This window comes from Rhincodon typus, chromosome 11 (genome assembly GCF_021869965.1).
Source record: "Rhincodon typus isolate 14 chromosome 11, sRhiTyp1.1, whole genome shotgun sequence".
Classification (NCBI taxonomy): Eukaryota; Metazoa; Chordata; class Chondrichthyes; order Orectolobiformes; family Rhincodontidae; genus Rhincodon; species Rhincodon typus.
In genome coordinates, this window is record NC_063342.1 from 14,582,373 (window position 1) to 14,599,581 (window position 17,209).

General features: G+C 42.5%; 1 protein-coding gene across 1 annotated transcript in view; it reads left to right on the forward strand.

The window, feature by feature from the left end:
* LOC109929367 (interferon-induced GTP-binding protein Mx3) overlaps window positions 1–15,695 on the forward strand; it is a 50,723-nt gene extending 35,028 nt beyond the window's left edge. The window contains exons 11-14 of the mRNA XM_020529040.2: window positions 1,049–1,207; window positions 6,251–6,327; window positions 8,483–8,746; window positions 15,353–15,695. Coding sequence (XP_020384629.1) covers window positions 1,049–1,207; window positions 6,251–6,327; window positions 8,483–8,746; window positions 15,353–15,580 — 728 coding nt within the window. The 3' untranslated portion in view covers window positions 15,581–15,695. The remainder of the gene's footprint in view (window positions 1–1,048; window positions 1,208–6,250; window positions 6,328–8,482; window positions 8,747–15,352) is intronic.
* The last annotated feature ends 1,514 nt before the right edge of the window (window positions 15,696–17,209 follow it).

Genomic DNA, 17,209 nt, shown 5'->3' on the forward strand with positions numbered 1-17,209 from the left:
AAGTCATTGAGTGTATCTAAAACAGAGACAGATGGACTCTTAACTGGTAATGGGGTGAAGGGTTATGGGGAGAAGTCAGGAAAATGGGGTTGAGAAACATATCAGCCATGATTGAATGGTGGAGCCAAATGGTCTAATTCTGCTCCTATATCTTTTGGTCTATGCATGCTTCTTTGTCTTTTGTCACATTCCTTCATAACCAGTTTTTGTCCAAGTGTCTATCAACATCAAAGATCCCTGCTTTGCTTCCCACCAACACCCCTCCCTTAGACAAAAGTCAAGTTTTCCTGGTTGTTCAAGGATATGTTCTCCTTTCTGATGGTTGTTTGGCCTTTGTATTTTATGTTTCAAGTCTGTTTCTCTTTCAGAGACCGGCTGATTATCAGAAATAGAATCATAAGCAGTAGGAGAAGGGGTAGACAATTTGTCCTACCGCGCATCTCACAATGTGTTTCATGTTTCTCTTTCTTTGTCGGCCTGTTTCGTGACCTCATTGCATGTTGAAGGAGGCTTGAGGGCTTGGATGTCCTACTCCTAATTCTTGTGTTCTTTTGCAATTTCTTGGATCCTACTGGTGTGTTGGGGAGAGGGGATGTAACATGTGGTATGAAAGTTCTTCGCTGTGGTTTAGTTGGTATTTCTCAGGCCTCTGAGTCAGACATTTGCAGGTTCAAGTCCCACTCAAGATTTGAACAAAAATCTTTCATTGATTCACATAGTCTCCTCAACCCAATCCCAAATAATCGGCCCTTTACCCCAAGACTATTTCTCCATGCTTTAGATTCCCCAATCAGAGGAAACAATCTCTCCATTTCAGTTTGAAAAATACTTAACTGCTCATGAAGCACTTTGGGACCTTCTGAAGTCATAAAATCCACTCTAGAAATAAAAGATATTTCTTTCTGATTGATGATCTGTGATGTGACCATAATCATTAGTCTCTTGCCTACGTCCAGAGCAAAGTATATTGCTGCTACAGTATCACCAGTGAAGTATTACCTGTTTGTGAAAATGTGGCAATTTCCAATTTATTTATTTTCAATAACAGTCTATGACATGATGCATAATAAAGTGATGGAATATGAGAAAGCCTACCGTGGACGGGAGTTGCCTGGGTTCATCAACTACAAAACGTTTGAGACAATAGTGAAGCAACAGATTGTTAAACTGCAACTACCTGCCATTCAGACATTAAAAAAAATTACCGGTGAGTCAATTGAAACATTATTTATCAAAGAATGAAATCCACAGCTTCACTGAGTATTGAATCTTCGACTACACCAGAATGATTTATTCGCTTTTCTCTTAGTTATCCTGTCTTTACCTTAAATTTATTTTATGCCCATTAGGTCTTTCTCTGCTCCACTCAGTGGTCAAAGGGTGCAAACTGCTCATATGCTCCCTGGCCTTGATTAAATACCATGATGAATCTCTTTCCCTGATCTCACCACAGGAGTAATTTCACGGTTCATAATTTCCTCAGAGCTTCTCTTATTCCTCATGTAAAGAGATTTTTAGTTTTCTATGACGTTACTGGTGCTGTTACAATGTCTGAGCAGGCATAGGTTGAAGAAATATCGGGTCGTGCACAACACAGATTGAAACATACTACTTGCCATTGGAAAGGTTGATGCTAATGTCCTGGGAAGAGCAGTGTCGGAGAGCACACTGTCTGAACCATGACGGATGGGAGTCTTACTTAGTTTGATTCAGTGTTATGATCCCTGTAAAGGATAAGTATAAACCCTTTATTTCCTCTTAGACCAGATGACACTCAGATTTCTTTCTTTAAATGTTTATTCATCCATACATGGGAGTTGTCCATGCATTGAAACCAAAGGAAGTTCTTAAGCTCTTCCCAGTTCCATGATGATGTAGCCTGCTATAGATTGCGCTCCACTCTACCTCCATGATTTACAATTCTTCTCTTTGATTGGGCAGACTAAATGGGTTTTACAGTCTTTCAGTGTTCACTGATTACATTTAACATCAAATGTAGACCTTATGTCTCCAGCTCAACAAACACACCGACTTTACGTTAGGTGACGTTAGTGACATTAGGTTAATGTCTGGAGAGGTTCATTGCAGTAGATTGTTCATGTGCTGAGGCAAAACCAGAGGGTGTGGATGGATATGGATTATGCGCAGCAGGAAGTGGTGAGCTGGGTCACTGGCAACTCCCAAGTTCATACCACTGCTTTCAATTATTGTCGGCTAAGTGTAATGCAGTATCAGCAGACATGAGCGCCAGAAAGCTGAGGTCAGTTCATTTAAACTCAGCAGGCCTTTACAGATAGCACATGAGGATTCCATGACTGCCCTAGCCCAAATTTGACCACCGGCCCCAGAATGGAAAGGACGGTGAACAAAGGCAATTGATCACCTGATCTGATAATTATATCCATGAAATGTGATTGTAATGGCTAGGACAAAACGTACTACTCATTCTAAGTTGCCTTTGAGAAGATAGTGGTGAACTGCCGTTTTGAACCATTGCTGTCCTTGTCAGGTAGATAAACCTACAGTGAAGTTGTAAAAGAAATTCCAGGATTTTGACCAAGAAATAGTGAAGGAATGACAATGTAGTTCCATTCAGTGCAGGTGGTGTTTCCATTTACTTCCTGCCCTTCTCTTTCTACATGGTAGAAGTCATCGGTTTGGAATGTACTGTGGAAAGAGCCTTGTTGAATTGCTGACAAGCATCTTGTAGGTGGTGTACTCTGCTGCTACTGTGCATCATCACTGATTGATGGGACTGTTCAAAGTAGTTGCTGGGATGCCAATCAAGTGGGCTGCTTTGTCCTGGATGGTGTTGAGCTTGCTAAATGTTGTTGGAGCTGCGCACATCCAGGCAAATGGAATGTATTCCAACACACTCCTGACTTAAGACCATAAGACCATGAGAAAAAGGAATGAGAGTAGGCCATTTGGCCCCAGGAGCCTGCTCTGTCATTCAATAGGATCAGAGCTGATCCAGCATTCCTCACACTCATTTTTTTGCCCTTTCCCTGTAACCCTTGATTCCAGTACTGATCAAGATTCTATCTGTCTCAGCCTTAAATGTACAAAAGGACTGTGCCCCTCCAATCCCCCACCACACAAACACACACACACACAGCTCTCTGTGGCAAGGTCTTCCAAAGACTCTCAACCTTCTGACAGGAGAAATCCCTCTTTATCTCAGTGTTAAATTGGTGCCTTTTTATTCTGAGACTATGCCATCTGGCCCTGGACTCTCCCAAGAGGAGAAACATCGGCTCAGCATTTACCTCATCAGGTCTCTTAAGAATCCTATATGCTTAGGGGTGGCATGGTGGCACAGTGGCACAGTGGTTAGCACTGCTGCCTCACAGCACCAGGGCCCCGGGTTCGATTCCACCCTTGGGCGACTGTCTCTGTGGTGTTTGCACATTCTCCCTGTGACTGCGTGGGTTTCCTCCAGGTGCTCCAGTTTCCTCCCACATGCCAAAGGCTGGGTGGATCGCCCATGCTAAATTACCCGTAATGTTCAGGGATGTGTAGATTAAGTGGGTTATAGGGGGATGTGTTTGGGTGGGTGCTCTGAGGGTTGGTGTGGACTTGTTGGGCCAAAGGGCCTGTTTCCACACTGTAGGGATTCTATGATTCATTGAGATCACCTCTCATTCTCCTAATCTCCAGTGAGGAGAATCCTAACTCGTTCAGCAGTTGTTCATAAGACAATCCCTCAATACCAGGGATTGTCCTTCTCTGAACTGCTTCCAATTAAATTATAACTTTACTTATATAAGGGGACCAAAACTGCTCACGGTACTCTGGATGTGGTCTCACCAGCACCTTGTACAGTTACAGTAAGACTTCCCTACTCTTATACTCCAAGCCCCTTGAAATAAGGGCCAACATTCCATTTCGTGATTACCTGGTGTATCTATGTGCTGGCTTTCTGTGTTTCATATAAAAGTGACCCCAAATCTCTTTATGTTGCAGCTTTCTGCAGTTTTTCTCTATTAAATAATACTCTGTTCTTTTGTTCTCCATTCCGAATGAACAACTTCACATTTTCCCACATTATACTCCATTTGCCCACTTCTTGCCCACTTATTCAACCTATCAATATCTCACTGTAGCTGTTTGTATCCTTCTCACAACTTGCCTTTCCACCTATTTTTGTGTCATCTGTAAATTTGCGTACAGTACATTCCCTTCCTTCCTTCAGGTCATGAATATTTATTGCAAACAATTGCAGTCCCTGCACTGTTCCCTGTGGAACTCCATTGATTAAAGTTGCCAACCTGAAAAAGAACTGCTTATCCCATTCACTGCTTCCTGTCCATAAGCTAACTCTCCATCCCATTCACTGCTTCCTGTCCATAAGCTAACTCTCCATCCATGCCATGGGCTATTATCTTATGACAACTTTTTGGGAGATACTCTGTCGAACGCCTTCTGCAGATCCAAATACAACACATCTTCTGGTTTCCCTCTATCTACTCTGGTTGTGGCTTCCTTGAAAAGCTCTAGTAACTTGTTCAGATTTCCCTTTCATGAAGCCATGCTGACTGTGCTTGATTAGATTATGATTTTTCAAATTTGCTCCTATTACTTCCTTAATGATTCCAATACATTTCCAAGAATAGATGTTAGGCTAATCGGCCTATAGTTGCCTGCTTTTTGCCTCCCTCCCTGTTTGAATAGGGTTGTCATGTTGACTGTTTTCTAATCCTCTGGTACATCTCCAGAATCCAAGGATTTTTGGTAAATTACAAACAATGCATCCACAGTCTCTGTAGCTATCCCTTTTAGGATCTGAGGTTGCAGGCCATCAGGACCAGAGGACTTATCTGCATTTAGCCCCATTAGTTTGCCTAATACTACCTCTCTAGTGATGGTGATGGCACTTAATTCTTCCCTGTATTCTTCAGTATTAATGGAATGTTCAAAGTATCTTCCAAAATAAAGACTAATGCAAAATATCTGTTTAACTCCTCTGCCATTTCCTTGTTCCCCATAACTATCTCCCCAGATTCATTTTCTAAGGGGCCGATGTTCATTTGACTGTCTGTTCCTTTTTGATATATTTGAAGAAGCTCTTAGTATCAGTTTTTATATTCCTCACTAGTATGGCCTCATAGTTTATTTTCCTTGTCTGTAATATCTCTTTAGTTTTCCTTTGCATGGATTCTTAACTTATTGCAGTCTGTGGGGCTATCACTGACTTTTGCACTCTGATATGGTTTTTTTCTTTCACTTTAGTACTCTCCTTATCTTCCTCGGTTGGCCATAGTTGATTTTTCCACTTTTGGAATCGTTCCTCTTTACTGGGATGTATTACCTCCTTAAATATTTGCCATTCCTTGCTTACTGTCATTCCTGCTAATCTATGTATCGAGACTTATGTCTTATAAATGGTGGATAGGCTTTGGACAGTCAGGTGGTGAGTTACTTGCTGCAGAATTTCTAGCATCTGACCTGCCCTTGTGGTCACTTATTTATATGACCAGTCCAGTTCAGTTTCTGGTTAATGGTGATTCTCAGGATGTTGAGAGTGGAGATTCAGTGATTGTAATGCCATTGAATGTGAAGGGGAGATGGTTAGATTCTCATTTGTTGGAGTTGGTCATTGCCTGTGAGGTGCAAATATCATTTGCCACTTATCAGCCTAAGCCTGGATCTTATCCAAATTTGGCTGTATGTAGTCATGGACTGCTTCAGTATCTGTGGAGTCGTGTATGGTCTGAACATTGTATAATCATCCACAAATTTCCTCACTCTGACCTTTATAATGGAGGGAAGATCATTGATGACGTACCTGAAGATGGTTGGAAGTACAACACTATCCTGACGAACTTCTGCAGTGGGACTGAGATGACTGCAACTATCTTCTTTTGTTCAAGGTTATGACTGCAACTAGAAAGTTTTCCCCCTGAATCCCAGTGGCCTCAGTTTTGCTAGAGCATCTGTGTTTACACCAAGAATGAATGTTGTCCAGCTTTTGCTGTATTTTAACATGGACTGCTTCTGTACATGAGGGGTCAAGGACGTTGCTGAAAACTGAGAGAACATCACCACCCTTGGCCTTTGATAGAGGGTAGATCACTGTTGAGGCAGCTGAGGACAGTTGGGTTAAGACCAATCTTCCTATCTAATTGTTAATCCTCTGCATTCATGTCAATCTTTAGTATTTTTGATTACATTTGTAATTTGTATTTTTAGCATTTGTAATTATGTTCCTGAGCATGTCATTTTATTTCTTTCTCACTTGCACTTATAGAAATTGTGCGGGATGCTTTTTTGGATGTCGCTGCCTACAATTTCAAGGGACTCCCTAATCTCATGAGAACTGCCAAGGTACAGTACAGACATTAGCTCATTGATTAAAAATTACTGCTTTTCGCCTGCAAAGCTGTTTTACAAGATTACTTGAGGTACAAGTTACCTCATGGAGCAAGAGAGAGTTTGGGTTGAGGAAGTCCTTTCTAGAATTTATTATTTAAAATAAATTGTTCAATATCTTAGTTTAGGAAACATACAAAATAATGGCATCTGGATTGGTCAAACCTTCATGTGTTACTATCATCACTATTTTCAAGCCTCTTATGTTATTGACACATTTTCATCGATGTTGTCACAGAGCAAAAGAACACTTTTTTCATGCTATTATTGACGTTTATGAATACCCCATGATGTAATGTTAGCATTGTCTAGAATAGCAAATCTAATATTAGCAGGAGGTCTGTTTAAAGGATGGCATGTTCATTGAGAGATATTGAGCAAACTTTTTTTTTCATTTCTTTGAAGGGCAGCGCAGTGGAAAGCCGCTGCTGCCTGACAGTGCCAGGGACACAAGTTCGATTCCAGCCTCGGGTGACCATCTGTGTGGAGTTTGCAGATTTTCCCCGTGTCTGCACGGGTTTCCTCTGCATGCTCAGGTCTCCTTTCACCGTGCAAAGACATGGATTGGCCGTGCTAAATTGCCCATAGTGACAAGGGATGTACTGGTTAGGTGGATTAGCCATGGGAAGGTGCAGGGTTGCAGAGATAGGGTCAGGGTGGGATGCTCTTCAGACGGTTGATGTGGACTCGATGGACCGAATGGTCTGTTTCCATACTGTAGAGATTCTATGAATCGCATGATGTAGTGACCTGTGTAATGCTGAAATACATCAAAGCAGCTGAGAAACTTACAAGGAGTGCATTCATTCCACCACGTAAGTGCTAATTCTTGGATTGAGCTATCCGATGAGTCCCACTACCCTGTTCTTTCCAGAAGGGACTTTTAAAAATCTATTTCAAGTATTTATCTAATCTCCATTTAAGTGTTGTATTCAGATTATATCACTGAGCAAAACAATTTGAACTCATGTCAATCTTGATGAGAGGTGATTCCATATATTCCCCTTTCCATTTAGTGAATGATATTTCGCTGCTAAGTATGAATTTACAGCATACCCCAAGTGAACACTTCCCTGGACTGACATTTTCTGAGGTTTTCTCTCTAAAATGAGCTTCAACGGCCCCAACTCCTCACACTACAAACCACTGAATGAAACTCATGATACCTTAAGCTACAGTTTGTAATTACGACCGCATCCAGTGCATTCAGGTGCTGGGGGGTTTGGGGGGGGGGGGGGGGGGGGGTGCAGTAGTTTAAAAGAGATGTGTGAGGCAAGTTTTTCACACAAAATGCAGTGAGTGCCTGGAATGCACTGACAGAGGAGGTGATGGAAGCAGACACAGTAGCAGCATTCAAGAAGCACCTGGATGAATACATGATTAGAAAAGGAATAGAGGGATACGGATCCTGTAAGTGAAGACAGTTTTCGTATGGAAGGGCAAAATGTGTCAGCCAGCCGAAGGGCCTGTTCCTGTGCTGTACTGGTCTTCATTCTTTGTTTTTTCTTTGCATCAGTCACACTTTTGAACTTAACCCAGGTCAGCTCAATTAGCACTGCCCTGTTATTAGAGATGGGCACTTCTTGGCTTGGTTTAAACAGTTATTGTTGAAATACTTCAACCATCAAGATGCTGGTGCTTCTTTCAGAATGTGAGCTGGAATTCAACATCCAGTGGGGCTTCCTATCCCAATCTGTAAACCCATTGTTGGGGGGTCCATGAAATTCTGCCCATAGCAACAGGAATGGTTCATTCATTCCTTAGAGCCTGTACCCCCATCCAATTCGACCATGGCTGATTTATATCTTAACGACATTTAGCATTAAAATGAAGCCTTCTTACTTGGGGTTACCTCACTAGAGCCAGTAGTCTCTCCCCATCAAACAGTTAGTTATCATAATCACGCCAATCGCCATTGCTCCTTCATTTACTGCACTCAAAGTTATAAAATGCTGGTCAATTCATACTTGCCTCATAATTTAACTTTTTCATCCTCAGTACTATTCTGGTTGACAGACATATTGTCCTGACCAATTAGAGACAAAATTGAGGTGAATGGCTGTATCAAATCTGGATTGCGGAATGACAATATTAATATTTTTGTCACTAGATAAGGACTGAAGATCTAAGGAAGCAACAAGAAAGCCAGGCAGAGATACAGCTGCAAATTCAATTCAAGATTGAAAATGTGGTGTATTCTCAAGACAGTATCTATGGCCAGAAGCTCACAAAGGCAAAATCTATATCCGAAGAAGATTCAGTCCAGGATGTCAAAAGTTTGAAATCAGACAAGTTCCGTTTTACATTTACATCAATGCCTAAAAATGGAGCAACGATCCATGAAATGACAACTCATCTGAAAATATACTTCAAGGTAGGTTCAAAACCCTTCTGAATGGGTTTAAATAAAAATGCATGTAGATTGTAGGAAATTAAAACAGGAAGAATGAAGAGATTATGTTCATGTAACTCTTAGCAAAATCTCCCATTGATTGATATGCGATTGGTGGAAATGACTGATGTGTTGAAGCCATTTCATGCAAAACAGAATCCAATACATAGTAAAATGATGAGTGGCCAATGAAATAGATTTTATTACCAACAGCCTTGGAAAAAGAATATTAGATTGCAAACTATTCACCAGCACATCACAGCCTATAATGACAGCTTTTTCTTTATAGAAGATTCCTCCTTCTCTTGCATGTTGAATATCTCAAGAATGTGCCAATAGAGTAATTAAAAATAATTGGTAATATTTATACACTAGGTTTCAGTGTTCTTAATCCCAGCATGATGTTTCTTGGCAACAGTGTTATAATTGAGAGACTGGGTTGATATTCTGAAGACCCATGAGTACAGGACACTTTCAAGACTAGATCAATAGTGGAGCACACGTGGCAAGTCAGTAATAACTGATTGACGGATACCAGATTTTAGAGGCAAGAGCCTTGTCAGTTATTGGAAGAAGAGATGAAGGACAGTAATGAGTTCAACAGCTTCTTGGTCCTGGGTTGTAATGAGAGACAGTCGGAAGCAGTGGAACGAGTCTTGCTATCAACATAATGAGGTGTGGAGAAGTAATTTAGATGATGCGTGAGGATCTTAGAACCGAGAGACCTAGGGCTTCAGGTACATAATTCTTTGAAGTTTGCATCACATATAAATAGGGTGATTAAAAAAGATGCTTAGCATGCGTGCCTTCAATGTTCAGGCCTTTCAGTATAGGAGTTGGGACATCATGTTGAGGTAGTACAGGACATTGGTGAGGCCTTTTCTGGAGTACTGTGACCAGTTCTGGTCTCCCTGTTATACGATGGATATTAAGCTGGAGAAGGTTCAGAAGAGATGTACCAAGATGTTTTAGGGTTTGAGTTATAAGGAGAAGCTGGATAGGCTGAGACTTTTTTCACTGGAGCCTAAGAGGTTGAGAGATGACCTCATTGCAGTTTATAAAGTAATGAATGGTATAGATAAGGTGTCTTTTCCCTAGGGTGGGGGATTTCAAGACAAGGGTGTTTTTTTTAAGGTGAGAGAAGAAAGATTTAAGAAAGGCATGAAGGGCTTTTTTTTACACAGAGTGTGGAATGAACTGCTGGAGGAAGTGATGCATGCGGGTACAGTTGCAATGTTTAAAAGATATTTAGATAACTACATGAATAAGAAATGTTTGGAGGAATATGGGTCAAGTGCAGGCAGGTGGGACTAGTTTAGTTTGGAATTATGGTTGGCATGAACTGGTTGGATTGAAGAGTCTGTTTCCATACTGTATGACTGTAAGAGAAGTCAGGTTAAGCAAAAACAAAAAGCTCTTGTATCAGGTATTTCTGATCCAAAGTATACTCATGGCTTCAGCTCCTCCGTCGCTAAATCAGCATAAACTCTGGTTATGATTGGGATTTCTGATCATCCGCAAAAGTCATTGCAGCAGAGCCAACAAAGTTCAAGGAAGTCCACCCCCATTGCTGTTGGTTTAAAGTTTATTCTTATAATCTTCTTGGTGGCATGCTTTTGAAAAATATGAACATCATGTTTCAAATACATTTTGTCAATGGCTTCATTTATTATTTCAGTGGCATCTTGTTCTTGCATTTTAGTTGGTTGGAATTGAAATTCCTGCCAATCCCTGTAACCAGTTCTAACCAGTTCTAAAAGAGTTGATGAGCCAGTTTTTCCTTTGATACAAATTGGTGTTCCCTTACTCACAGCATCCTGAAGATGTTGGCTGTGATAGAGTTCTACGGGAATTATTCATCAGTCCCCTGCTTCATTCCTTCCACAGGCACACTGAGCTGAATACTGTGAATGAGTGAAAAACAAACTGACATAAATAAGAAAAGTAAGTTAATTAACACATAATCAAGATGCCAGAGCTAGCAATGTTTTGCAGCTGCAGAATGTGGGAGCTCCTGGAAACCAATGTGATCCAGGGCAAACGTATCTGCAGTAAGTATACATAGTTCGAGCAGCATCAGTTCAGTCATTGAAGTAGCAGCTAAATGGCAGAAAATGCAACACAACAGGGACAGGGAACATTATCTGGTCACCTTGAATCAGGAGTTAGCCTCATGCCTCAGGATAGTGACCTCTGATTTGGAGGGTGTGAATACAAGTGAGATTGGTAAGAGGATTGAGAAGGTAGCCTTTGCACATGTCCAATAGGTTGAGGTGCTTTCAAACTGTATGGGATTTTTGGGTGGGGGGTGGTTTGGGAAGTGGGGTGCAGGATGAACAAGTGAACTGACCAGGAGACAATAGAAACAGCAGACAACTCAAGCAGGGGAAGTAGATAAGAACATAGTTAGTTGAGGATGGTATAGCCGGGGGATAAACTCTGTAGCCAAAATGAGAATCCAGAAAACCTGCCTGGTGCTAGTATTCAGTACATCTTCCATGGACTGGAGGGTAGACTAGCAGGGGAAGGGGAAGAATCCAGTGGGCATTTTCCACATAGATACCAATGACATTGGTAGGTCTAAGGAAGAGGTCCAGTTTTGGTATTGTGAATAGCTAAGGGCTACATTGTAATGCAAATATTCAAAAGTAATAATCTCTTGATTACTGGCTGAGCCATGAGGAAATTGGGGTAGGATAAATGTAATTAGACAGTTAGAATGCTGCCATCAAACCAATTTGGCATTCTGCATATCACAAAAATTATGAATGTGTTTTTTTAAATCACTCGTGATGTGGACATCACGGATTGGGCCTGCATTAATTGCCCATCCCTAGTTGCCCTTGAGAACATGGTGGTGGCCTGCCTTCTTGAACCACTGCAGTCCATTTGGTTTAAGTACCCCCACAATGTCAACAGGGAGGGAGTTCCATGATTTTGACCCAGTGACCCTGAAGAACCGGCAATATATTTGCAAATCTGGATGATGAGTGGTTTGGAGGGCACCTTGCAGGTGGTGGTGTTCCCATGCATTTGGGTGCTCTTGTCCTTCTGGATGCAGATGGTTGTGAATTTTGAAGGTGCTAAGGGGCTTTGCTGAATGGCTTCAGTGCATCTTGTAGATGGTGCGCATTGCTGCTATTGAGTGCCTGTGCGTACTGAGATTGTGGATGTGGTGTCAATCCAATGGGGTGCTTTGTCCTGGATGGTGTCAACCTTCTTGAGTGTTATTGGAGCTGCACTCGTCAGGCAAGTGGGACTATTCCATCACATTCCTGAATTCTGCTTTACCGATGGTGGACAGGATTTGGGGATCCAGAGATGAGTTACTCATTACTAGATTCCTAGCTTCTGACCTGCTGTTGTAGCCACAGTACTTTTATGACTGGTTCAGTTCAATTTCTGGTCAAAAGCAACCCTCAGAATGTTGATAGTGACCATTCAGTGAATGTAATCTCATTGAATGTCAGGGGTTGATGGTTAGATTCCACTTCGTTGGAGATGGTCTTTGCTTGCCACTTGTGTGGCATGAATATATTTGTCACTTTTTAGCCTAAGGCTGGATATTGTCCACAGCTTGTGCATTTGGACATAGACTATTTCTTAGAACCCATATGATGTGGAAACAGGCCATTCAGCCCATTGAGCCCACACTGACCTGCCAAAGAGCGTCCCACCAAGGCCCAGTCCCAGCCCCCTACCCTATCCGCATTACAACTGTGGCTAATCCACCTAACCTACACGTCAGTGAACACTATGGGCAATTTAGCATGGCCAATCCACCTAGCCTGCACACATTTGCACACGGAGGAAACCCAAACAGACATGGGGAGAACCTGCAAACTCCACACAGACAGTCACCTGAGGCTAGAATCAAATCCAGGTCTCTCACACTGTGAGGCATCACTGTGCCACCCTGAACATTGTGCAATCACCAGCGAACATCCCACTTATGATGGAGAACATGTCATTGATGAAGTGGCAGAAGATGGCTGGGCTAAGGTGACTACCCAGAGGAACTCCTGGATAGATGTCTTGGGCTTGAGATGAGTGGCCTTCAACCACCACAACCATTTTCCTTTGTGCCAGGTCTCACTCCAACAAGTGAAGAGTTCTCTCCATGATTTCCAATAGCCCCAATTTTGCTAAGGTCCCTTGATGTCACATTTGGAGAAATGTAGTCTTGATATCAAGGGCTGTCACTCTCATCTCACTTCTGGAAGTCTGCTGTTTTATACATGTTTGGACCACTGTAGTGGCTGTAGTGGGATTGGGAGCTGAGTGGTTCTGGAAGAACTCAAATTGAGTGTCAGTGATCAGGTATTGCTATTCAATTGCTGCTTGATAGCACTGTTGATGACACCATTACACACTTGACCGATGGTTGAGAGTAGATTGATGGGAAGGTAATTGGCCAGATTGGATTTGTCATTTTTTTTATGTGCAGGGCATACCTGAGCAATTTTCCACATTGTCTGATAGATGCCAGTATTGGAGCTGTATTGGAAGAGTTTGACTAGGAGTGTAGTAAGTTCTGGAGCATAGGTCTTCAATATTAATGCTGGAATGTTGTCAGTATCCAATGCCCCCAACTGCTTTTTGATATCACATAGATTGAATCAAATTGACTGACAACTGGCACCTGTGATGCTGGGCTGAAGAGGCGGAGATGGATCAATCACTGAGCACTTCCGGCTGAAGATTGCATGCATATGAGAAATTGCTGACCGTGTTCATGCACCCTGTACTTGCAAAACTCAGTCCAGTGGCCAACATTAAATGCTATTCTCTTTCTGGACAATATTTACAAAGTAATCCTGACTGCACCAAGAATTACATTGGAAAGCAATTTAAAATTTTCAGTTGGGCTCACAGAACGATTCATTTGTGTGTTCTACAAGGCACATTTATCCTCACACAGGGCTCTGTTCCTTGTACATAATATGCCCACATCTTGCGCCTTTTTCACTGAAGAGAGGACGATGGATCCAGCCAATCCCTGTTGCACAATTTGACAAATCAATCATCTATGACAGCTAATTGTTCCAGCAGCATCAACCTTTTGGGCCGCTGTCTGTGTGGAGTTTGCATATTCTCCCTGTGTCTGTGTGGGTTTCCTCCGGGTGCTCCAGTTTCCTTCCACAGTCCAAAGAGGTGCAGGTTAGGTGGATTGGCCATGCTAAATTGCCCATAGTGTCCAGGGATGTGCAGGTGAGGTGGATTAGCCATGGGAAATGCATGCCGGGTTATAGGGATGGGGTGGGTCAGAGTGGGATGCTCTTTGGAGGGCCAGTGTGGACTTGATGGGCTGAACGGCCTGCTCCCATGCTGTAGGGATTCAATTCTTATTCTAGCTGAAGGGACTTAAGGCATCAGCTCTGACAACTTTGCAATAGTGCTTGTGCTCGAAAACTGGTCACAGCCTGAGCCAAGATGCTGTAGTTCAAGTGCAGCTACCTGGAAATGGGGATAATTGCCCAGGTATGTCTTGCGTGCAAAAAGCAGGACAAATCTGACCTGGCCAATTACCTTCTCATCAATCTACCCTCGATTATCAGAAAAGTGATGGAAGGTGTCAGTGACAGTGCTATCAAGCAGCACCTGCTCAGCAATAACCTGCTCAGTGACGCCCGGTTTGGGTTCCGCCAGGGCCACTCAGCTCCTGACCTCATTACAGCCTTAGTTCAAACATGGACAAAAGAGCTGAATTCCAGGGGTGAGCTGGGTGTGACTGTGCTTGAAATCAAGGGCACATTTGACTGAATATGGCATCAGGGAGCCCTCACAAAACTGAAGTCAATGGCATTCGATGGGAAATCTCTCCACTGGTTGGAATCATACCTTGCACAAATTAGGATGACTGTGCTTATTGGGAATTTTTTAAATTTCAAAAATGTACTTTATTCATAAAAAATCTTTATATATACATTCACATAAAATCAGTTCGGTTCTGCATGGTTGCATATCAAGTGAACACAAAATGTAGGAGTTTGACTATACACAAAACCAAAGACACTGCTAATATTTACATGTATCTAACTCAGTAGGAGGGTCCGATAACTGAATGGACCCCCATTTACCTTTAGAAGGAAGACCTCAGACCATGGTCTTTTGGGACCATCCCTTGGCGGCAGCAGTCCCAGTCTTAAGTGTATTCCTCAGCACGTCATCCTGGACCTTGGAATGTGCTGGTCTGCAACACTTAGTCGAGATCAGCTCCTTGTTGTGGAAGACCAAATGGGTTCGGGCAGACCAAAGAGGGTCTTTCACCAAGTTGATGTTTGGTGCAGTTGATGTTTGTCGTGGTGTGTGTCCTGGGGAACAGACCATAGAACACTGAGTCCTGCGTCACTTCGTCCAAGCCCTAGTACCATACCACCACTGTTCCATCAGGGCATGTCCTAAGTCCAGACAACATTCACTCATGTCACCATTGATACACAGTGAAAGCAGCGTATCACATCTACGAGATACACTCAGCAACTCCCCAAGGCTAAGTACATAGCTTCTCAGTCCATATAAGCTGGAGCATTTCCAGGCACTAACTTGGAAGAAAATTCATGTTTCACTTCTGTTCTTTTTCCTCAGATTGCAACTGAGCGATTGGCTAACCAGGTCCCCCTGATAATAGGCTATTACATCCTCCAAGAGTTTGCCACCAAGCTGCATATCGAGATGCTTCAACTTATACAGGAAAAGGATCAAATTGATGAGTATCTGCATGAAGAGATAGATATTGCTGACAAAAGGAAGACCCTCAGAAATCGACACCAGCGACTGGCACAAGCTCATGATCACCTGTCCAAGTTTTATTGAATTTTAGTCAAAATTGAGGAACATTTCAAATTGAACCCTGTTCAATTGACCAAGGTCATTCTGCTTTCTTGTTGTTCTTCAGTAAACTTTACATTAAAAGAATGAAATATCAAAACACATCTTTATATGTTGAATATTATTTATTAGAAGAGGTGGGGGAGGCTGCAGGAGAAAGCCAGAGCTTAGATTACACAGCAAGCTTGGATTACACAGGGAGAGATCCAGTCGAATTGTGAAAAACCCAGATAAATTTCACGTTGTATTGTGAATGAGATAGTAATCACCCATGCCATCCCAGGAGAAACACAAAGCCTCCTCCTTAGAAGTTAAAGTTTTGCACACGTGAAAAAGTGTCAAAGTTACTGGTGTCTCAAGAAGAAAAGGCAAGTGTCAGCAGTAATACCAGCATTGACCCTACAATCAGCGTGAGGACAATGGAAAGTATCACTGTACATATAGCTCACTGATGGTCTGTAGTGTGCTTTCTCACTGACGGATAACCTGCTTTTAATGGGGGCCAACAATAGATGACATTCGTCTCAACAAGTATGGAAGTGACCATCATTCATACTGATATTTCCATGCCTAACAATAATCAGAGGTAAATTCTTGCTTTTGATGGACTTCACAGTGTGGTTTTGAGGCCCCTCAGGTCAATCCAGGTGGGTTTACATGTCCTGTTTTCTGCGCTTGTCATTGGGACAGGTGATAAGAACAGAAAGGGAATACTGGGGACTGAAGTATTGGATCAATGTGAGGATATGGTAGTTTCAAAGATACACAATCAGGGTTAAGTATTGTGAAAGGCAAGGCCTTTCTGCATTTCCAAAATTCTGTTCTTACTGAACTTAGGTGGGAGGGGATTGGGATTTTACTGGACATTGGGTGCGGTACCTCGAGGACTGGTGAAATGTGGGGGTCCCAGTTCAGGAGAGCTACTCCATTAAATCCAGCGGTGACCAATAAACAGGCGGCAGCAGTAAGATTTCCGACATGGCCCCACTGCTCCCTGGACTATTAATGGCTTGGCAGCCACAGAATTACCCTTCTTGGTGAAGTACCTATTTCGTCATCACAAGGGCCAGGAGGTGTTAGCTGAAACTAAGCACAACTATGAGTGAACAGAAAAGGAAGAGTCCATGATTTGAGCCACCCATTCTGCAAATCCACAGAAACCCTACATCCAGAGAATGTCATCCACGTACAATTCCTAATAAAAACCGAAAGTACTGCGGCTGCTGTAAATCAGGAACAAAAACAGAAGTTGCTAGAAAGGCTCAACAGGTCTGGCAGCATCTGTGAAGGAAAAAACAGAGTTAAGGTTTCGGGTCCGGGTTCCGGTCCTCATCTGAGGAAGCGTCACCAGACCCGAAACGTCCACATACAATTCCTATTCAATCAATGAAACGACACAGTGTTATTTGAGCTTAAGCATTTACTCCAACCTCCTCGATCCAGCTGGTGAAGAAAGTTGACAGGAGCTGTTGATTGACTGTCGACTAAAACGGCAAATCCACTATTGTTCTTCTCTCTCATTTGAAAGAGGTGACTGGTGGTGGTTTAACCTGCAGGTTACCAACTCCCCGAAAGAAGGGGTGTCCTTCAGGATAACCTTCCCACACTGTTAGT